General features: G+C 36.5%; 2 protein-coding genes across 12 annotated transcripts in view; one reads left to right on the top strand and one right to left on the bottom strand.

Moving 5' to 3' along the window:
* Positions 1–3404: 3404 nt before the first annotated feature.
* Positions 3405–10176, top strand: LOC408863 (J domain-containing protein). 2 transcript variants are annotated; one of them, XM_026441035.1, is made up of 4 exons: positions 3405–4357; positions 6071–6172; positions 6304–6420; positions 7347–10176. In XM_026441035.1, exons 1-4 carry the CDS (start codon positions 4274–4276, stop codon positions 7527–7529), a joined length of 486 nt encoding a protein of 161 aa, XP_026296820.1. In that variant the 5' UTR covers positions 3405–4273; the 3' UTR covers positions 7530–10176. The 2 variants fall into 2 exon arrangements, with proteins under 2 accessions (XP_026296820.1, XP_026296819.1); XM_026441034.1 differs by having other exon boundaries at positions 3409–4357; positions 7302–10176.
* Positions 10177–18142: 7966 nt separating this feature from the next.
* The window catches only part of LOC408862 (prolyl 4-hydroxylase subunit alpha-2), a 323379-nt gene continuing 319516 nt past the window's right edge, over positions 18143–22005 (bottom strand). For all 10 annotated transcript variants that reach the window (XM_016912182.2, XM_026440566.1, XM_026440563.1 and 7 more), the window contains 7 exons: positions 20821–20988; positions 20552–20724; positions 20162–20428; positions 19827–20051; positions 19696–19761; positions 19426–19591; positions 18143–19285 (listed from right to left, as the gene is read on the bottom strand). In XM_016912182.2, coding sequence (XP_016767671.2) covers positions 19191–19285; positions 19426–19591; positions 19696–19761; positions 19827–20051; positions 20162–20428; positions 20552–20724; positions 20821–20988 — 1160 coding nt within the window. In that variant the 3' untranslated portion in view covers positions 18143–19190. The remainder of the gene's footprint in view (positions 19286–19425; positions 19592–19695; positions 19762–19826; positions 20052–20161; positions 20429–20551; positions 20725–20820; positions 20989–22005) is intronic.

Below are 22005 nucleotides of genomic sequence, written 5' to 3'. Positions count from 1 at the left end.
ATGAAAAATAGATATTTTGCGTTCGTTCATATTTCTTCTTCGAATAAGGTTCCAAAAACTATTAAATTTTCCCCATCACTGTAAACTACATCAATCTGTTACATGCGTAATCGGCCGAATAATGCAGATCCTCAATGACATAACAAACTTATTACATATGTATTATATATATATAATACGAACAATCGTTTATCGTGGTTGATGATCGTTTCGTTGCCGGGTATAAATAATGTTTCAGTGTAATATCGAGAGAAATTGTATCTGTGCAAAGAAGGATAATATCTAATGGAAGAATAAATTTTGTGATTTTTAGTGTTCACGTAGATAAATTGACGTTGATATTGAAAAATTGGAAAGTGAAATTGAAGAGAATTGAATTGTTTGGTGTTTGTAATTGTTCGTTGAATTATTTGTAGAGTCGACTGATGGGGGAGATGTCGAGTTATGAACGAAATTGTCGCTTCGAAACTCGTGACTGTAAAATAGAATGGGTTTATTTAAAGGGTGATAAATAAGTTTTGAAATGGTACAATGGAATAGGATGCAGGAAAGGTTTCGAGCAACGAAGGGGAGGGGAGGTGAGAAGAGGCGGGAAGCGGAGACGAATGTGCGTAACACGTGCCGGCCAAATGTCAACCTTTCCTCCTTTTCTTCTTCTTTTTTTTTTTCCGTTCTGAAACAAATCAACAAGCGAAACGAAAAGCGGTCGCATCTTTCAACGTTCGAACGTACGGCACGTGACAGCACGAGCCACGGGGGCGAGCCACCGTCTTCCTCGAATTTAGAAGAAACGAGACGTTGTTTCGTCATTTGCGTGCTTTGTCCCGATGAAAAAACTGCTAACGAACATACACAAAATTGGATATTTTCGTTAAACTCGTGGATAATTTTACTATATTAAAATGAGCCAATTTCCAGTGATTCGGAATTCTTGATCCTAAAAAAAAAAAAAAAATCATGAATAATTTTACTATTAAAGTGAGCATATTTCTAACGGAATTCTTGATTTTTCTTCTTCATAATGAATATCATGAATAATTTTATTTTTACAACGATCGATTCACACACACTCGAAATTCTTCTTTCTAATAATTCTATTTTTTTTTTTTTTTCAGAACAAGCCATTTGTAATTTGAAATGATGATTCGAAATTTTTTATCTTCCTAATAAATGAATATTATAATTTTTCTATCGAAACGAGCGATTCTTCGAAATTTCCCTTTCGTTTTGAATTTTTTCTTCGAATCGAATGAAATAAAAAAGATACAACGATACGCAGGGAGGAAGAGAAATTTCAGTGAGAAAACAAAGGGTTCCATGAGGTCGCAGGAAGGCCGAAGGAAGCTCTGGAGAGCTTCCTTCGTCGAAAGCCAGGTTTCCAAGACAATGGCCTTAACAGCTGTAAGCAGAAGGTACCGATAATCAGCGGCGTCTTCGGCGGAAGCAAGACGAATGCATAATGAGCTTCACGCATTCACTCACGTTTTCTTGTCCTCCTCCTCCTCCCCTCCTCCTCCTCCTTTTCTCGTTCTTCCACTCCCGCGCCTCATCATCCAACCAAAGGGAGAAATTTGAATTTCTAATGACGCACGAGGTTGGGAGAGGATTATCCGCGAACAAAACACGTCTCGCCTTCTCTCCGTCCATCTTCCGTTCGAATTAAACTGGATAAAGGCAAACTCGTTGCCTTTCAACCAGTGTATTCACCGATCGAATATCTCTCTCTCTCGTCTCGCACCGAAAATAAAATGAATTTTTTCAAACCTCTACGTGTCGTGTAAATTAAATATTTGATCGATATTTAGTACGATGTATTCGATAAAATGCATTTTACCCACCACGATATTATCCACGGGATATTGGATCGTATCGGGACAAAATGCTACGAGGTTATGTAGCATTTTTGTAGCAAGTAAATGGGCCGTGTGATGCACAGGTGGCGCGAGCGTCTCGTAAACCTTTTGAAACATCGAAACGCAATTAAAACGGGAGTGCGCAACGAAGTGGGAACGGGACGAAAGGGTCGATCCTTTCTTTCCAGCAGACCGCCAATAGTAGCACAAGTGGCGCAAAATTAATTTTCGAGCGGCCTGTGATCGAGGGTAAAAGCCCGGTCGTGGGGAGATGGGTGAATATAATAGTGGCACAAGTTCATGGGAGTTGAAACGTTGAACCGTGCGAAACGCGTATGTATACGCGAAAGTGTGCCACTGCGTTCCGACGGCAATAAGCCTCTCGGCTTTTTTTCTAATTACGCCCTCGCTCGAAAGTGGAATAAAACGATCTGTAATTCTTGTAAAAATGAGAGAGAGAGAGAGTGTGTGTCGTTTGACCTTAATACATATTTTTATAATATTCCAAGATCGAGTTACGTTCGAAGATAAATAAACAAAGATCGTCTCAATCGTAAAAATTTCCATTATCTCGAATTTTTGTTTCTATTTATATTTTCGAAGAAGAGATAAGAAAGGAAAAATTGCAAGAGAAGATTTCCGTTTCGCGAGAATATTTTTTTTCTCCGCAGAAAGAGAGAGAGAGAGAGAGAAAGAGAGATTTGAAAAGAGGAAGAAAGAGCGCTCGAACTCCTCGAGCGTTCTATTTTAAAGCCTAAGCAAAATTCAAATTCATCGGATTCGATTTTTCATATTTTTAGATTGTTTTCGTTCGTTATTTCCATTGCGAATTGGAAAATCAAATTCTTCGTCGAAAATATCGAACGCGGAAAATTGAAACTATATTTGTACTTTTATTAGTATTCGTTTCGTAATTATATCTTAAATTATTGGTAATGGCGAATTTATTTGTGCTGAATCGGTAAGGTCGAGAATGACAGTGAAAATGAAAATGCATCGAACGTTGGTTTTGTTCCGTGAGTTGTCTGTGATCGAGATTTGGATCACTCGGTCGGTAACATCGGTAAGAGGTTCGAGGTCACGTAGCCGCAAGTGAAAGCCACAAGTTTCTGGAATGTCATGTAATCAAAACGCAGTATACGCCTGCGTCGATTCCAGTTGTTAACGTTTCACGTGATAAAGAAATCGCTCCAAGAATTCGTAAATACAATTTGATATAAAATATAAAATATCGAATATAATATTTTTTCGTCCGTCGAAAAAGATTAATTTAACCATTTAAAAAATAAAATAACGGAATTCCAGAACAGTGTTCAACACTCGACGGGAAAAGAACAACGAAAGATGGAAATTTGTGCGAGTGTAATTAATCATTCGTGAATAATTTTAGTAAGGCTCGTCGGTATTTATGCGATTCTCGATTTTCGTACAGTTTCGATTGACATAACGAGTAAACGCGATTATCGAATTTCACTCTTGAAATATTATTATAATTAATATTATTATATTATAATATTATTATAATAATTAATTATTATAATTAAACGCGATATCGTGCGTGTTGTTCAAAGGGGAACGATCTTGCGTTACGCGTTAATTAATCAACTTCGATGACGGATAGTTGATTGAGAAGCGATGATTTTCCATTCTTCTTTCGAGACGTTTATTTCCATCGAACGATAGCTCGAAAACGGAAAGAAAATATTTCGTGTATCCTCGAAATACTTTCAAAATCTATTCATCGATCGAATCGAATCGAATCGAAGAGAGGAATAACGAAGAAATAAAATCAATCTTTATTTTATAATTAAATACGTATCCGTAATTCTTATAAATCACACTATTGACATTAAAAAAAAAAAGAAAAAAATCCATCTGAAAATTGGCAATTTCTTTATCCGAAAAGTCTCGAGTCGCAAGGCTCGGCCGGTAAGCGAGAAATCAAGAGATTATCCTTAGGACAGGGAGGACCTGTGGTCCAAGTGCGCAGGAACAGTGAGCCAAGAGAAGGGGAAAGCCACGATCGACGGCCACCTTCGTGGCCGCGGCTGGATTGCGCACACGCGTGCAATTTCCCGGGAATCGGGTCTTTCCGGGTCTCCGACACGGTTCTTCCTCGTTCGGCTCACTCGAGTGTCCGACGCGCGACACGGCAACAGGTGACGGGTCGTGAGCGATCCTTCGAAATCGTCAGCGTAAAATATCCACTATCTCTGTAATCACAAACGTGTGTCACGATCCACGTTGTGCTCGAATCGATCATCGGGTGAACGAAGAGGTTGTCTCGATTTTTCCTTCGTTTCGACTTTTTTTCATCGTCCCGATATCTTCGGTTTCGATTGGAGAGGAATCGAGGAGAGGAAGAGAGAAAGAGAGAAAGAGAGAGAGGGAAAAGAAACGGAAGGATTCAGCGAGAGAAAATGAGCGTCGAGGACGCCATCAATTATAAGCCTAGCGAGGAGGAGGATTACTATGCTCTGCTGTCGTGCGACGAGTCCTCGACGGTAAGTTTTCCCGGTTAATTGCGTCGAGTAAGTTTTTTTCGCGCTTATATACGGTTGATTAATCTTCGAATAAATTCGAATAGTCGATTCGACTATTTTTTTTATTATTTCGAATAGAATATTTCTAAGTTGAAATAATTTTGTTTAAAATTTTAAAATCAATTACTTTTCTTCGAGGAATTCTGTTTTTCCTTTTTTTTTCCGTTATCATTATACGATTTTAAGTTTAAGTTTCCTTTAGATGTTTTTCTTTGAGACATTTTTTTTCCTTTCTTTCCTTGCCGGAGTTGATGTTAGCTCTGGATGATGCAAGTTCTTTTTGATATTGCATTTCCGACAACGGGATGGAAACTTTTGTGAGAAGTTAAAATATTGACCCGTGGATGATCGTGTGTCATCGATTACAAATAGAATCTCGCTTTATTTATTTACCTTCCAATTTTAGAATATGGTGTGATTCAATAGTTCGTTTAACGTTAACTTTCCGTTCGATTAAATATTTTTGATTTCTTAAATTATTCACACTCAACGTATTCGCGTTGGCAACGAGGGCTGTTTTTAAATTTTTCGCTCGAAAAAATTTTTCCAAAACAATTTTCCAATTCCCCGTCCTTGAAACTATCCACGAAGCATACCCCGAGTCGAAATTTTCGTTTGTTTTTTCCAACCGTCGATTTCCATTCTTACGATTTTCGAAATCCAAAAAAAAAAAAGAAAAAGAAAATTAACAATCGAATTTCGTTAATTTTGCGCGTGAAATTATTTTTAATATCGGTCGAGGTTTAAAGTTGGATAGGATCCCATGGTGTTTAACGAGATATTACGTATGCGTTTAATACACTTTCGAAAGTTATGCCGAGTTAATTAGGTTCGCTGTCGGGGGACGCGTCAACGGAGGATAATTGCATCACCGTTGAGCACAAGTTCAATTAGCGCTTTGGTCTCCAACTTCTCGATTAATTCTCGACCGTTCGGATTGCCGATTCGTTTAACAAAAAAAAAAAAAAATACGTCAATTTTCATCGATGCAACCACGTTTCATATATGTTCATTCTCCATGGGAATGAAAAATGAAATCGTGCCTGGTCGTAATAATCTTAATTCCGTTTAAATTAATCAGCAATTTTGCGGATCGCGGACGGAGTATTTATACGAGTAAACAATTCTCTTTCCTACGAGCAAAAGTGACGGTTGACTCGTCAAGGAATTATGTCAACATTCAACGATGCTTTCTCACTAAAAATAAACGGCGCCGGTTTAAAATAAAACCCAACGGTTAACGAGCGTTGGCCTGTTTACCGACGGAGCGACGATGATCTCATTAACTCTAACCCCCCCATTAGACAAATTTCGTTAAATTGGCCGGCAACAAATATCTGTCCAGTCGTCTCCCAGAAATCGAACGGTGAACACAGCCCCTCCTCGCTCGATCATTAAACAGGATCTAAAGCAACATCCAATTTTCTAAGCTTTGTTAGGTCTTCTTTGTGCCAGTGTTTCCCAACCTTTTTCCCCTCCCTGGTTAAAAAAGTTTCACGGATCGCCGCATTCTCACCGTCCAAAAAATACCAATAAATAAAAATAAATAAATAAATAAATCTTGATCCGGTAAATGTCGTCTCGTTGAAGAGATACGACGAATCGGATCGGAATTAGATTTCTGTGCGATTGTTTTCGTTCTCGAGAAGCGATGTTAAAAAATTTGTCCACCAGGTGGAACAGATCACGGCGGAGTACAAGCTGTTGGCTCTCCAATATCATCCCGACAAGAACGAAGGGGACAAAGAGGCTGAACGAAAGTTCCAGCAATTGAAGGTTCGTTTCTCCCTTCTCGAAAATTTCTAATATTCTTTATATACGAATCTCGCGATTGGATTTGAAAGAGTTTGATCGAGAACGGTTAATACGGTTTCTTTTGTTTTTGTTTTTTTTTTTTTTTGCAACAGCACGCGAAGGAGGTTCTCTGTGACCCCGAGCAGAGGAGCAAATACGACAAATGGAGGCATAGCGGAATCGCCATCAGCTACAAACAGTGGCTCGGTTTGAAGGACAGCGTGCACCAGGTGAGAGGGGATACGATAACATTTCGAAAAAACTTTTATCCTAGCGGTGGGAAAATGGCGCGAGTTTTCGAAGTTTCCAGGTTTCATTTCACCAATTTATTAACTTTTTGCGTTCCAATGCTGATTCTCAACCACCATCACTTCATATAGAATAGATTCCTAAGCTCTCTATGTACAATCTTGTGGAATAATATACTATCCACATTTTCGACGGCCAGTGCCAATAGAAATATTATTTTTTCTGCGTGGAATAACGAAATTAATTCGAAAGTGAGTTTTTCGTTATTAAATAATATATTAACAGATATAATATAATATATATATATTATAATTGTTGTATTAAAATTTTACTCGTTGTTTCGCTTGAAATCATTTTAACTTAAGAAATTCAACGAACGGACGAGGTTGGAGCGCAAAGGGTTAACTTTTAACTTCCATCATTCGAATCCAACTCGAACTGAACCATTGGGTCACTCGCGATCAATCGAAAATATCCGCTCGCGAGAAACAGAAATACATTATTATTATACCATGATTATTATTATATCACACTGTTACATCCCGTAATGCGATTAAACGCGAATATATTTGGACAAGTTATACAAAGTTCCACGTTTCGTGGAAACCGTTTCCTTTCGACAATTATCTTGCGGTAAACGCGAGCAGCGGTGGCCGTTCGACGATATTATTTCACGTTTTTTTCGCGCTGCGCCCGTGAGCGAAAGAGCGATAAAAAACTGCCGAGTGTTGTTGTTGCGAGTGGCTCAATGTGACCTTCCTCTCTCTCTAACTCTATCTCTTTCTCTCTCTCTCTCTTTCTCTCGAAAAATAAAGAGCAAAGAGGGGAAAGAAAGAAATATTGAATATACGATGATGTACAGTCGATGCACTGGAGCACACCGAAGACGAAGGATCGCATGCTGCAGGACGGTTCCGGGGAGGGGGCCGGTTCACCGGGCCACGCAGGCAGGGGTGGCCAGTCGACGAACGCCCACAGGAGAGCGTCGGAGGGAGGGGCGAACATCTACTACGGGGCCCGCCGCGATCTTGGCTGGGACTCGGAGGCGCCCAGCGAGGTGGTGAACAAGTTTCGCAACTACGAGATCTAAAAGTCGAGCGTCCAGCTGGCGATCTCTCCCCTCCCGTGCCCTCGTCACCGTGGCGGAGAGAGAGGGATATCTCTCTTTCTTTCTCTCTCCCCGTTGTGCGCGTGTGTCCAAGCATTCTCGCGCGATCCAACCGCAAGAACCAAGCGTGGGACGAAGACGGATGATGAAAGACGTTGACGATCTTCTTTCTCGCATCTCGTGCGCATTTGTGATCGGCCGACCGAGTTTCGAATTCCGCAGTTATTCGGAAATTTATCTCTGCTTCCGATATTTCGTTTCGAGAATTTTTTTTCCTTTTTCTTTTCTTCTTTTTTTTTTTTGGAATAGGATAAAGGATAGATAAGGTATAGATGGTTTCGTAAGGGAAATTATTGCCGTGTGAAGATTGTGAACACGCGGGGAACGTATAGAAAAGTGAAACTCGAGATGATCGTCTCTGGAAGAAGGGAGGAGGAGAAAGGGAAAAGATGATATATATATATATCTCGCGATTTCTTTCAAGAAGGGAATTCCTTTCGAGAGGGAAAATTAAAAATTAAAAATAGTTGTTTCTACTAACGTAAACGTTGCTCGCCAAGTGAAGAATTCAGTCAAAAACTGGTCCAGTTTTATCAATTTTCAAAAAACTGGAAAACCGACCGATTTAACTTGGGGTAATCTTCTCGTCGAGTAGTTAGAAGAAAGAAAGAAAGAAAGAAAGAAAAATAAATAAAAAAAAAAAAGAAAAAAAAAACAGTAACTCGTTGTTTCTACTGTATATCGAGTACCACGAGTATATTCGTCAGTGTCAAAAAAATACTCGAACAGTTTAATCACAGTGTGAATCGAGGAGAAAAAAAAAGTGATAGAGGAGGAGGAGGGGGAGGAGGAGGAACATATCGAAGTATATTTTCGAACATAGCTGGCTCTCGAGCCTCGCGTTTCGAGGCTTGGATAAATTGTTCGAGTATGATTATATTCGACTGTCGAGCAAATCGATGATCGGCGCACTTGTACCTGTGTCAAACGCAAAGTTAAATAAATATATATCGTTTTTCTCTCGACCACACTTGTGATTGTTCAAAACGAAATCGTAATAATAATAATAACGATAGTTCTCGCGTATTCCTTGCATTCCTCCCGTATATTTTTCGATCGATCCTTTCGCTTTTATATATCCCGAGTAAAAATTTAAAGAAAAAAAAAAAAAAAAAAAGAATCGATCGGACGAAATCGATTTCGACACCTCATCATCCGACGTAGACTGAGAAAAAAGGGGAACAATAATACGAAGAAACGGTGGATCAATTTTTGCGACGAACAATCCAAAAAAAAAAAAAAAAATAAATGCGAACCGATTTTCCCCCTTTCGAGAAGAATTCGCGAATATTTCCTCCGAAAGATTCGATCTGCACCTGCGAGCGAAAGGATCGAACGATATTCTTTAATTGATTTTCACTCTCATCGTTCATCGTTAAAATAGGATTTCGTGTCACGACAGCGAGTTACGTATTTATATATTTCCTTCGTATCTCTCTTTTCTTTTCTTTTTTCTTTTTCTTCCTCGACAACCGACCAGTTATACATACCTTACTTGTATTAATTATATATTATAACAACAACAAAGTGTGTATTAGGTGGTTGAAAAAGTAGCGTCGGTTGATCGTTATTACCTTAATAATTTTTGCTTGATTTTATCTTTGAAAAATATTTCAAGATCCAAGGTATTGCTTCTGGCGTCTCTTTTCTTTGATCGTTAAGAGAGAGAGAGAAAGATAAAACTTGGAAGAACAATGTATTCATCGTCACCATATAGCAATTAATTAATTTCTTAATACGTAATAATTCCGATTACAATTGACGAAGAGTGTGAGAAAACGCGAAGAAAAAAGAAAAAAAGAAAAAAAAACTTTTGCACCCACCTAATATACCGATAGAGCTAGCCACGGCGAAGAAGAAAATTTTCTAATGCACCGAGCGTCGCCACAGTCGCCGTAATTAAGGCACGTAGCCGTTTAGCTAGCAGCTAATGATCGACGGCCGAAAATAGAAGCACGGTACAGACTCGTATGTATGTGTGTATGTATGTCGATGTGACCTTTCGATATTAGTCGAGTAAGGCTTCGAGGTAAAGGCCTTAAAAAAAAACTATCCTGCCCCCTCGAATTTATTTTCATCCCCCCCTCCCTCGGAGAGACGCCATTGGATCAGGAAAATTTCGGATCGAAACTCGAAATATTTCTCGAATTCGTAGAGACGTATATACATATATATATATATATATATGTGTGTGTATACAATTTGGAAGAAAGCGAGGAAAAGGTAATAAAAATTTATCGTATATAGGATGATATCGATGGCGACGACGAAGAACGGAAAATATGGCCGATGTACCGTTGTCGAGAATGTAAACTCGAGTCCAAGTACGCGCGCGCTGTCGATCAATTTTGAAGGAACAATGTGCAATGTTGCAAGCGATCGAAAAATATATATGTATATATATATATTTTATAAAACGATCGATCTATTTTATAAAACAAGAATCGATAGTATACGTTGAAACTCTTAAAGGATCAAGAAATCGTGTTTCGTTCTCGAGTTTCTTACGTAAAAGAAGGAAAAAGAAAGAGAATCGAATACTAAAATCGATATGAGAGTGAGAGAGAGAGAGAGAAAAAAAACTCGTGGAAAGTCGAGAACGTTACGAACGATGTACGTAGATCTCATCACACTACCCGTGCATCTGTCTTCTTCAGCGAAAAATAAATAAATAAATAAATAAATAAATAAATAAATAAATATATATAAAGGAAAAAGAGAGAGAGAGAAAAAAAAAATGGAACGAAAAAACGCAACTTTCGAGACACCCTGTACGTGTGTTGTTCCCACATCTATATTTTTCTAGACGCGTCTCCACCTCGTGGAACACTGTACCTTCTATCTATTTATTATTTCCGCGCGATCGACCTATCGATAATATCGTGCATCCGGTCGGGGCCGAGGAGGAATCTGTCGTTCGATGAAAAGGGATAATAAAAAAGACAATGTGAACGATTGTGACGCGGCACATTTCACGCGCTATACTTCTATTTTTTTTTTTTTTGTGTGCATTCGAAAAAAAAACAAAATTTCTTTTCCCTTTTTTAATCGAGGCGACGATTTTAAATTAAAAAAAAAAATTTCGTGAAATATTTTTTTCACCGATGTTTTACGAATTTTTTTTTTTTAAATAAAAAATCATTTTATATACACGATATGCATATTCGAAGAAAGAGAGAGAGAGAGAAAAAGTATAATAAAGAAATTATTTTTTTAAAATATCGGGCAACGACAGTTTCCTTTTCCCTCGTAAACGCGTGAATCTCTGTTACGTATAAGTATAAAGATATATATATATATATATATATACACATGCATATGTAACGAATAAGATAAATATATATTATATTATAATCGTCACGCGCTGGACGACGCGACGAAATGTATCTATGCGATTAAAGATTCAATAAATGTGTTTAATTAAAAACAGTTTGATTCGAATACTCGTTATATAACCTTGTTAATAATAACAACCATTAAAAGCTACTACGATGACATCACGATTATCGAGACATTTCATCTCTCGAAATTCCAGAAATCCTTTATTCTCTACAATTATCCAAAAAAATTGAAAAAACACTTTTCACCAATCTCGAAATTCTAAATTTTTATTCTCTTTAAGAAAGAACGACGGTATCCTTGACAAATCATAAATATCTCGAAAATATTTAATTCCCTCCAAGAGAAAAAAACAATCATTCACAGAAAATGACGCCTCTCCTTATAAATCTATGGAAATCCAAGATTAAATTTTCAAGGGGGGGGGGATGAGAATTGGAATCATTGGCGGATCGAAACCGGGCGGAAAAAAGTGGAATTGAATTATAACCTAGTGTAACAACGGGGGAGGGGAACAATGGTCGGCCGCGATCCTTTGTCACCGATGGAAAACTTTCCCTATCTGTTGGAGCACGTTTCCACGTGGATCGACACACGAATATACACTTCTTTATGCAGAGAAGAACGCGGCGCGGAATCGTGGCCTAATTCATGCGTCAACGCGAAACTTAAACGCCGTTTGTTCGTCGAAGCGGGCATTCATTCCGGCATTTATCCGTCGCACCTTTCATTCACCGATGGAACTCTCGATGGAATGGAAACGACCAAACAGCTCCGCCTTTGTGGACAATTATCATTATCTCTCTTTTGTCGTCGAATGGAAAATTCCAATTTTAATCGGCGAGGCCCAGGACGGAAGAGATGGAAAAATAATTGGTGGTTACTTTCCAATGGAATTATTTCCGAATCTCGATAATATTTTACACAAGACGAGAATCTTTTTAGAATTTTTCGTTTATACAGAGAGGAACGAACAGTTGTGTTACGTATGGAATGAAATTTCTGACATTTACTTCGTAGTACAAAAAGGAACATTTTAATAACGTTTTAATAACACGTGGCACGCGATAATATCTGACACGCATGATCGCCGAGTGCCATTTCCACACGGTCCCACCAGATGGCAACACTCATACTGCACAAGTTCAAGTGTAATATACACAAGTTGTAACAAGGCTTTGTAACCAGTAAGATCAAATAGTGAAACAGCGCTTTTTGCGATCGATCTCTTGCTCCTACGTAATTTTCGATCTCAATCTTTTTCTTTAATTCTATTTATCCTATTAATCGGTAGGTAGAGAAACGATTATTTCTGTTTCGAGACATTCAGATTCCAATTATTACAATCCACGTTCCGATCTTTTTTGGACAACGAACGCGGAACGTGCAGCACATTCTATCGCTCCCGTGGAACATCTTGACGAGCAAAAGGATCGCAAACAGTGGGCGCTCATCAGATAAACGAGCGAAATTGTCGGGAATTCCTTGAAGCGCGAAACGAATGCCTCGCTCCAGTTCCCAATCATTCATCGGTTGGACAGCATTCTCTTTATGAAGGGTGGGAGGGGAGGAGGAAATAGCAAAATTCTCCATCGTAAACCTGCGGGTTGAGGTAGAACGTGTCGAATCGGACGTGAACACGGCCCACGGGATAAAATAACAATTAGCAACGAAGTTTCGTCGAATCCCTCTCTCGTTCCGTCCGTTCGACCATTTTTTTTTTTTTTTTCTTTCGATCGATACGATGCTTTGTTACTTTCGCTATTTTGAACAAAGCTAGCAACACACACAACCCCCTCCCTTTGATCGATCCTTTTATCCCTTGATCGTTTTGCAATTTTTTTCGTCGTTGGAGGGAAAATAAATTATAGATACGTTTAGCTTTTTTTAATTTGTTACAAGTCTTAAATCTAGATCTAAGGTTTCTTAATGAAATTTAATTTATGGAATCAATTGGATATTTTTCCAAGAATTAAAATCTTTCTTCCTTTTAGCAACAGATTGTTGAACAAATTTCGTAAACAGCGTTTCCTTTCGAAAAGATCAAACTGTAATTTTTTCTATGGAAAATATTCATGATATTATTATTGTCTCGCGAAACATTACGTCCAATCGTATTTCTGTGCAACATTGGCCAATTTCAGATTTATGCGAACAAAGTAGATACATAGTTATAAAACTTCCTGACATTTCATTTTTTTTTTTTTTTACCTTCCTCATTAGACGACGTGCACGTGGTTATTTTCCTCCCCATTGATCAAATCGAAATATCAAGGAGGAAAAAATAATCCGTTTTCGAAGGCGTGCCGACGCAATTGTTAAAGAGGCCCATTCAAATGGGTCATTATCGCTCTCTATTTTCCCTCGATTCGATCGTGTAAATTACGCGCACAATTTGCGACCGCCTTTCGATTTCGAGAATTTTTCTATCGTAAAAATTATTCGAAAACACCGTTATAAAAACTTTCCTTTCTAGATTAACACAATCAATCCGTCCCTTTATCGGAAAGATACGAATCTATTCTCCCTCGAATCGGAATATCGTGCACCATTTTCCCAGGTGTGCCACGACGCAATTGTTGCGAGAGGTGGGTGTGGAGGCCATTATCGCGGATGCACTCGCCTCGATTCGACCTAATACGAACATTGGCCTGCGTTTGCCAGATAACGCGAGATCCCACCAGCCTTTCAACCATCGCTTTAAACTTTGACCTAGCCGATCGATCGGCCCGCGGTCCCTCGTGTTACTCGGTTTATCGGTTACGGAGTGGGCGATTAAAAAGGTTTCGAGTATTCGGAATCGTACGAATTTTTTTTTTCAAAATTCACTCTTCCCATTTCGTATACGTTTTATATTATAATAAAAGAACATTACATCGGTCCAATATTTTTTGAACTTTGTTTACATTATCGATTATATCGTCGTATAAAAGTTCAGCTATTTTCAGTATTTATTTTGTTCAACGTCACTATGGACGAACGTCACTAGATGTTTGTGCTGTTAAGTAATTAAAAAAGGATGTATTAAATTAACGTTTGTTACGTGATTAAATATCAACGATAATTAATAATTAAAATTCGGGGTAAAAAAAAAAAAAATGTCAACAACTAGTGAAATGGAAGATCAGCTATTTTTTTTTTTTTTTGAAGAAGAAATTTTCTGCAATTACATTACATAAGAAAGTTACATCAGAATTGCAAACGATTTTAAAAATTTAATAAGGAAAGGTGTGCATCTGTTCACCTGATAAATCTTCCCATCCAAAGTATTTATACTTTGACAAACTCTATGCATCGATAACTAACTAAAAAGCGTTTAAGACTCGCTCAGGATGGAAATCACCATAAAACTGACGCTGTTCCAAATTCAATTTGCGTCGAATGAATTTCATTACATTTTTTTTTCGAATGCAAGTTTTCGAGACTCGATCTTCGTAACGAGATATTTATAATTAATGCGATCAAAAGGATAAACAATTAATCAGACAATTAATTCGAAGGAGGAAAGTGAAGGAAATGTTTAAAATAACTGACTGGATATTATATTACGTAATAATGGAATTAATAATTAGCTCTTAATCTACACTCGTATCGAACAATTATTCCGAGAATTAGGGCGTATATTTGATATCGAATAAGCTGATGACAACGTTTCGTAACATTGATTGTGTAACGAATTACACAATATATCCCATATATTCCATATTCTCATCGCTTCGCACATCCATGAAAATAATTAAATATCGGATAAAAGCTTCGATCATCGTTCCCCTCCCCCTTCTCTTGTTATTTTCACGTTATTTTCACGTAATAAAGGCGGGCGTAAACTTGTGGCATAAAATTTTCATAAAATGAACAGCTCCCGCATCCCAAGTTCTGATCGAATTCACTCGGCACATGCTGCGAGAAAATTTTGCTGCGCCAAAAAGGAGACGAGAGGGGGGGGGGGAGAAGAGAGAGAGAGGAGAGAGTACACACACAGACACACACACGTTCCACATACATTCCACATACTCCACACACACTCCACACACATTCCACACACACTCTACACACTCCACACACATTCCACACACACACTCCACACACACCACACATATTCCACATATACTTCACATACACTCAACACACACTCCACACACATAGCACACATACTCCACACACTCCACACACACACACACACACACACACACACACACACACACACACACACACGCACACACACACACACACACACACACACACACACACACACACACACACACACACACACACACACACACACACACACACACACACAGAGAGAGAGAGAGAGAGAGAGAGAGAGAGAGAGAGAGAGAGAGAGAGAGAGAGAGAGAGAGAGAGAGAGAGAGAGAGAGAGAGAGAGAGAGAGAGAGAGGAGAGAGAGAGAGAGAGAGAGAGAGAGAGAGAGAGAGAGAGAGAGAGAGAATCACAAGTTAGCGGATGAAAATATTGTATATATAACAACTTATTGGATTGCTGAAAGGACTGAAAGTCAATTTGAATTCAAAATGAAAAGATAACGAAAGAAAAAAATTGTAATACGTTTCTCTTTTAATTCGCTTTAATTTATTATTAATATATTCATTTATTATCACATTGAATACAGATCAAAATTATAAATGGAATAATAATTCTTGAAGATTTGTATATAATATCTTCTAATAATTTCTTATTATAATTTTCCTAATAGTGGAATGTAAAAAAAAAAAAAGAAATCAATGCGATATCTGTTTAATAAAGATTTCTTTTAATCCCTCTATTCCGTATCTACAATTTTTCTTCATTTTCTTGCAAATTCAGGAAAAAAAAAAAAGAAAAAAAAAAATTCGCTTGAAAGTTCACTTCATAAGTTGAAAAGATGAATAAGACGCGATATGGAGAAAAAGCTAAAAAAAGCGAGAAAGGTATCAGAAAAGAGCTTGATAAAACGAGGAGCGGCACAGTGATAAAGGGAGGATAGGGATAGGCAAGAAAATATAGATTGCTCGGGAATGACAAAGTTCGAATCAATTGGAGGAAGAAGGACATACGTACCGGATCGATTCGGAGGACTATTCCGTGGGTGTCGAGTTTCGTCTCTCTTCAACGGACAAATTTAGTCCAATAAGAAAGAAAGAGCAGATTCACGTAATACGGTTTCAATAGGAAATAGGATATTATGGAATTAGGATTGCTATAGTTATCTAGCAAGAGATGACCTAGCGAACATAGCGAATAGAATAATGTAAATGAGATTGCTGATTAGAGATGCCATTTATCTCGTCATTTCCCTTAGAAAGTGGCGTCAATTTCGCGAACGATCGGATATGATCGTACCATCGAATAATTAATGTCAGAGTTCATCATTGTAAATTAGTCGATCGCTAAATACAAAACGCTTAAAATGGAAAGAGTATTTGTCATAATCGAGTCAGAAACGTGCACTTTCGGTTGATAACGATTGTAGGCTGGGTAACTAGGTGAAATAACAAAGTTTCGTTTCTGCTTTTGTAAAGAGAATAAAGCTCCGGAGAAAATATATTTAGCATAGGTTATGATATCAAATGTGTGATCTATTTAAATTTTTATTAAATGACGATATATTATGAATTTTTGGAAATAATATTTTTTTGTGTGATTGAAAAGAATAATTTTTATCTAATCTTATCTACATTTCAAGTTATAAATAATTAAGAATTTAATCTTTATTTAACTAGCTAAATATATTATGAATGAAAGTAAGCAAAAGTAAGCAAATAAATATATCATTTTATCTTAATCTTATGCAAAGAATTAATAAAGTAAATTAAAAAGTAAAACAATAATGTATTTCGATATACACGTATATACGTAAATCATAACGAATTGAATTAATAAAACGTAAACTTAGGAAGTTTAAGGTTAATTATTCATTATCATGAGTGCAGGATTTGTAAATATTTATTATATCATGTTATCTTAAGGTTTATTAGTTGAATAAAGTAACGAGCGTTATAAATGAACTTACAAACTATACGTTACGTAGGAAATACAGTGATTCCATGGCACCGTATATAACCGTTGTGAAGTGAGCTGTTTCAGCTCATTCGATCTAACAATATCTCTTAAGTACGATAACAATGAATCGTAACAACTTTGTTTAATCAAAACCTAGATCGATGGTATTATTTCAGTTCGAATGTTGATATCGAAACAATTTATATATGTTCAAATTTATTCATATATTCAAATTATTTATATGAAATTGTATATATTTATAATTTGCACTAAAATCTTTTCTAATCTATCTAACCAATTACAAATTTGTGCAGTATAAAGTCTATTCTAATAAATTTTATTACCTGTTCAGATGCGTCGAATTTCTCGAAAAATAATTCCTTAGTGCAGTAATATGACATTATTTAATAAATCAATCACTACTAATGAAAAAAATTGTTATAATATTATCACGTATAATATTAAATTCAAATTTTGACAAACACGATAATTTGAATCACTTGGTGTCACTTTAAATACTAAATTACGTTATAAAATGTTATATACCAATAACATGTCAATTTCAACAAATATATTAATTTGATTGGTTCATAGCTATTGCTGGTAATAAACGAACCAATCAGCGTACCGTCTGTGTTCGCCATGTTACGTGGTATATCTTGGTACGAAATATTCTTAGTTCCAAGTTCGCCGCGCTACGTGCAAATTTTTGTGTTGTGAAAATTAAGAAAATCAAAGAAAATTTATGTTAATAAGTGTTTTTTTTTTATATAGTTAATGATTTCAAATATTTAAAAATGCACAAAAAATTTCTTTTATTTAAATATTCGTTTAAATAGTTTTTAATTTCGCGATAATTAATATTAAATGATGTGGTGATAGTGCGCGTCCTTTGTGTCAAGATTTCGATTTTCAAGTTTTTTTTTTTTATTTACCGTTATAAAATATTGAAAATATAGCTTTAAATAAAAATATAAAATTTAAGAAAAAATATGTGAAATTAATTATCAAGCTCGTGTTTGTATATAAAAACATTATTTTTACATTTTTATACGTAATATAATTTTAACAATTTTAATTAAAAATTGAGGATTGAAGAGACTTTTTTTTTTTTTTAATTTTTCACACAAGGATCACGATTGTATATGACAGGAAAAGGAATAAAGAATAATTATGGTATCTAAGGTAAGATACTCTTCGATTACTTGATTTCTACTTTAATAATTTCGATAAATTTTTGTTCGTTCCACGATGACGGACATCGAAGCTCGCAAAATAACATCTTAAATGCTAAGATCAATATCACGGTGTAAAATAGACATGTTTCTCCGTCGATAGATTCTATATTTCTTTCCATTTGTCATTTCTCCTTTCCTCTTTTATTTTATTTTTTTTCTTATTTTTACAAATGATTCGTATACAAGACGAATGGATTTAAGAAATTGTCGACGTTTTTCGATTATATTGCTACTATTTACAAAAAAGACCCAATTAAGAGGGTGAAACATGTCGTAGGAGAAGGAACGATGTGATTAAAGATTTCATTAGAATATTTTGATGAACACAGGAATACTAGATTCCACATTTTACATTCTTACACGTTAATTACGTTAATAAATGCGATGAAAATGTTTTAGGATTTTGCACAGGATTGTTACATATAATTTCCGTGCACGATATTTTTTTTTTTCTGTACACAATCACAAGAATTCCGATTTTCTTTTAGGGAAAAATCTAGTAACTGGCCCAAATGTGCAACTTGTTATTGCTTGATATTCTAACATACGCTACCGCCTACGTGCTTCTGTAAAAATCCTAGGATCTAGGGATAATATTACTCGTAGATTACAATGAACGAATTTATAAAAAGAAAACTGCCGTATCATTTTTGTAATATTTCTTATAAGATAAAAAATAAAAATATTTTTTTTTTTTTCATTTTTTTTTTTATTTTAAATGCGTAATTAAACATTGGCAGTTTTCTCCTCAAGATTGCGATCGTTTAAAATCATGTTTTTTTTTCACCATCGAGAAAAGTTGTTTGACTTGTAAAAAAATCATCGCGAATTTCAATTTCAATGTTCTCATAATTCTCGTTCAACGTTTAAATACACTGTTTACAACGGTGTAGATGTACTTTAAGTTTCTCGCGTGACATCAGTCGATTAAGGAAATTAGAGATTTATCAACATTCTCTTTTTCTGTTCATTTTCACTAATGACGATCCGGGGTCAGAATGACGATTCAGTGCCTCACATCAGCTTCATCGGTCGTTTGATTTTCGAGAGTACACGGCCTCAGAAATTCTTGACCTCTTTCGTGAAGCCATTTGTTTGCCACTAAAAAAAAATCAGACAATCAATGTTTATCAAACAAAGAAAAGATCCTTATAATTTATTTTTATATCTATCATAACAATTCTTATCATCATTGTTATAATATTAAATTTAAAATTCCAAGATTTTGTTAGTTCACATACCCCATTTGGAACCGGTGAGAACAGGACAAGCCGCATGTCTAGTTTTGAAATCTCCCTCTCCATTGGGTTTGAGATTATACCAAAAGGCGGCGCTACCTTTCTTGGGCCATAAAGCAATGTTAATGGCTGTGAAAACAGTACCTCCACCTTGTTCTACGTCACTCATCTGAAATAATAATAATTAATAATAATTTGTTTGAAATAACAATAAAATTTTGAGATTAATAAAATATTTAATAATTTTTCTGTACTTTTCTAGGTATCACTTACATAATATAAAACTGTTGCAATACGATTTCCAGTTCCCAAACTCTTGAATGCATTTGTTTCCTCTTTCTATAAAAATAACCAATCGATTTAATCGTTTTACTGCTATAATTTCTCTCATAATCTCGACTTACCCTTGCAAAATCAAAATGTGGCTCGTAATGACCACCAATACCATAATTAACCACTTGCAATTCTTCTGCCGTATCGACAGTCATGCTCGTCATATGTTCCACACGTCTGCTCACAGCTGCCACGTGTTTGTGCTCGTGCTCTTGAAGCCAGGCACTCTTACTAATCCTATAATTCGCTATCTCTAAGGCACCAGTTTTGTAATTCTGTACAGTAGCTCGCTTGAACTGCAATGTTTCGAAGGAAAGAAAAATCAATTGGAGAGAAATTATTATATCTCATTCCTTCTCGAAAACAATTTGTATCGTTCCATTATTATTTTATCAAACCTATTTACCCTCGGTTGCGCCATTCTTTTAATAGTCTCGATTTCGTCGTCGTATATCACGTTGTGGTAAACGACTATCCTCGGGTCGAGATAAGCTTCCTCCTCTTTGAATGGAGCAATTTTCAGGAAGGGAATTCCACGATCGACGTAACGACACTTGAGATTCTTCTGCACTTCTGGCGGGATCGTTACCTCGCCACGACACAGCATCTCGTAACGTTCCCTCTCCGTCATTTCGTCCAAAGTTTTTACCCTTTCCTCGGTAACCGTGAAATGCTGAAAGAAAAGGGTCCGTAAGAAAATGTTCATCGCAATAAATGAAATGATAAAAAAAAAAAGTCTTGATAGAATTTATCGTGAAACAACACCAGGCACGTAATAGCAGAATCATCATCTTACTTGTGCAGGAACAGCGGTGTCATCTTGACCATCCTCCCCCCGTTTTTTCTTCGATTGACTCGCTTTGCTCTGAATCTCCTTTTGGTAATAAGCTCTATTGCCCAGAGCACGTTCGTGCGTCGGCACCAGCTCCAGTAGCTCGTTCGTCATGCTTAAAGCTCGCGCCACGTTACCTACACACAATTGGGAAATTTATAGTATTGTCTCTTATACAAATTTCTTCATCGAAACACAAATTATTAAACGTATCATATATACATGTATCACACCTTGCATATACGTCGAGAATGCCAAATATTCTAATATGTCCGGTTTCGAAGTTGTGGTAGCGTTTTGCTCCTCTTGAAGACGATCCATAGCTTCCTGCATCCAGAGGACGGTGTGATAGTAATCACGATTGTGATAAGATTGTCTCCCAAGTTCGAAACAGTCGCTGGCTGCAAAAAGGAACAAGATTAGAGATCTAGATGTTAGATTAAATTTCTTTTAATTCTTAATTTTTTCTTTTTAAACTTTTGAAAAAAAAAAAAGTAAGTAAGTTTCACGACATGCACACACGTGTACATTTTCGATTTACTCTCAAAACTCGGCTAATTCTAAAACACAGATTCACGAGCTCGTCAGAATTTCCAACCGGTATTATTCGCAAAAAAAAAAAAAAAAAAAAAAAAAAAAGGTACGAAACTTTCAAGGAACGGGAAAAGAAAATTTATTCCCGCGATTTCGGCTTATTTCTCCTCCAGACCCAGTAGCTTCATCCCGGCTTCCTGATTGTCCCGACGAGTCTGAGCCCGACTCTGTATAATTCATGACTCTATTATCATAATTAGATTCGTAATAACATCGGTTGATGGACAACCATTAGGAAATCTGAAAGTTAAAGCTGAAAAAACGAACGTCTCCCATCTCCTTTCCTGTATTTTTCGAATCGAACGATCCCGGCTTCAACTTTCTTTCGCCTCAACTTCCAAGCATTTTTCCTCCTTCCCCATCCCGCTGCCATTTTCGTATTCCGCTCGTTGTCAAACGATGGAAGAAGTTCACCTTTCCTACCGTCTCTTCGACCGTTTCTTTCCATTTTCTTTCTCGTGGAAAAACTTGCTTCGTTAATTAATTTCCGGGGTGGTCTTTCGGGTCCAGATTGCGAAGTTTTTCGCGGTTCACCGGAAGAGAGAAAGTTCGAGCTAAATAAAGGGGGAGATTTAGGTTAGGTTCGGTTGTGATCAGATCGAGGAACGGAAAAAAAAGTAATGGAAAAAAAGTATCCTTATTTTTTAAGCATCCTTTTGTCAGATTTTGTAAAAGTATTATTGAATAAATAATAATAAATATGAATCGAAAAGTTTTGCTTTTTTTTTTTTTTTTTACTGTTAAAGTTGCATACTCACTGTTCGATATAATTAACATCCATTGCAATTCATCCAGATTATTTCAATGATTGTAATAATGATTCT

The sequence above is a fragment of the Apis mellifera genome, linkage group LG5, assembly GCF_003254395.2.
Source record: "Apis mellifera strain DH4 linkage group LG5, Amel_HAv3.1, whole genome shotgun sequence".
Classification (NCBI taxonomy): Eukaryota; Metazoa; Arthropoda; class Insecta; order Hymenoptera; family Apidae; genus Apis; species Apis mellifera.
The sequence above is the reverse complement of the archived record's forward strand: the minus strand, read 5'-3'. Positions and strand labels throughout refer to the sequence as shown.

Excerpts from the sequence above, each read along its gene's own strand:
- LOC408863 (XM_026441034.1), top strand. The coding sequence starts at position 4,274 with ATGAGCGTCGAGGACGCCATCAATTATAAGCCTAGCGAGGAGGAGGAT. Across the intron at positions 4,358-6,070 it reads CGTGCGACGAGTCCTCGACG|GTGGAACAGATCACGGCGGA; the intron begins GTAAGTTTTCCC and ends TTTGTCCACCAG. Across the intron at positions 6,421-7,301 it reads TGAAGGACAGCGTGCACCAG|TCGATGCACTGGAGCACACC; the intron begins GTGAGAGGGGAT and ends GATGATGTACAG.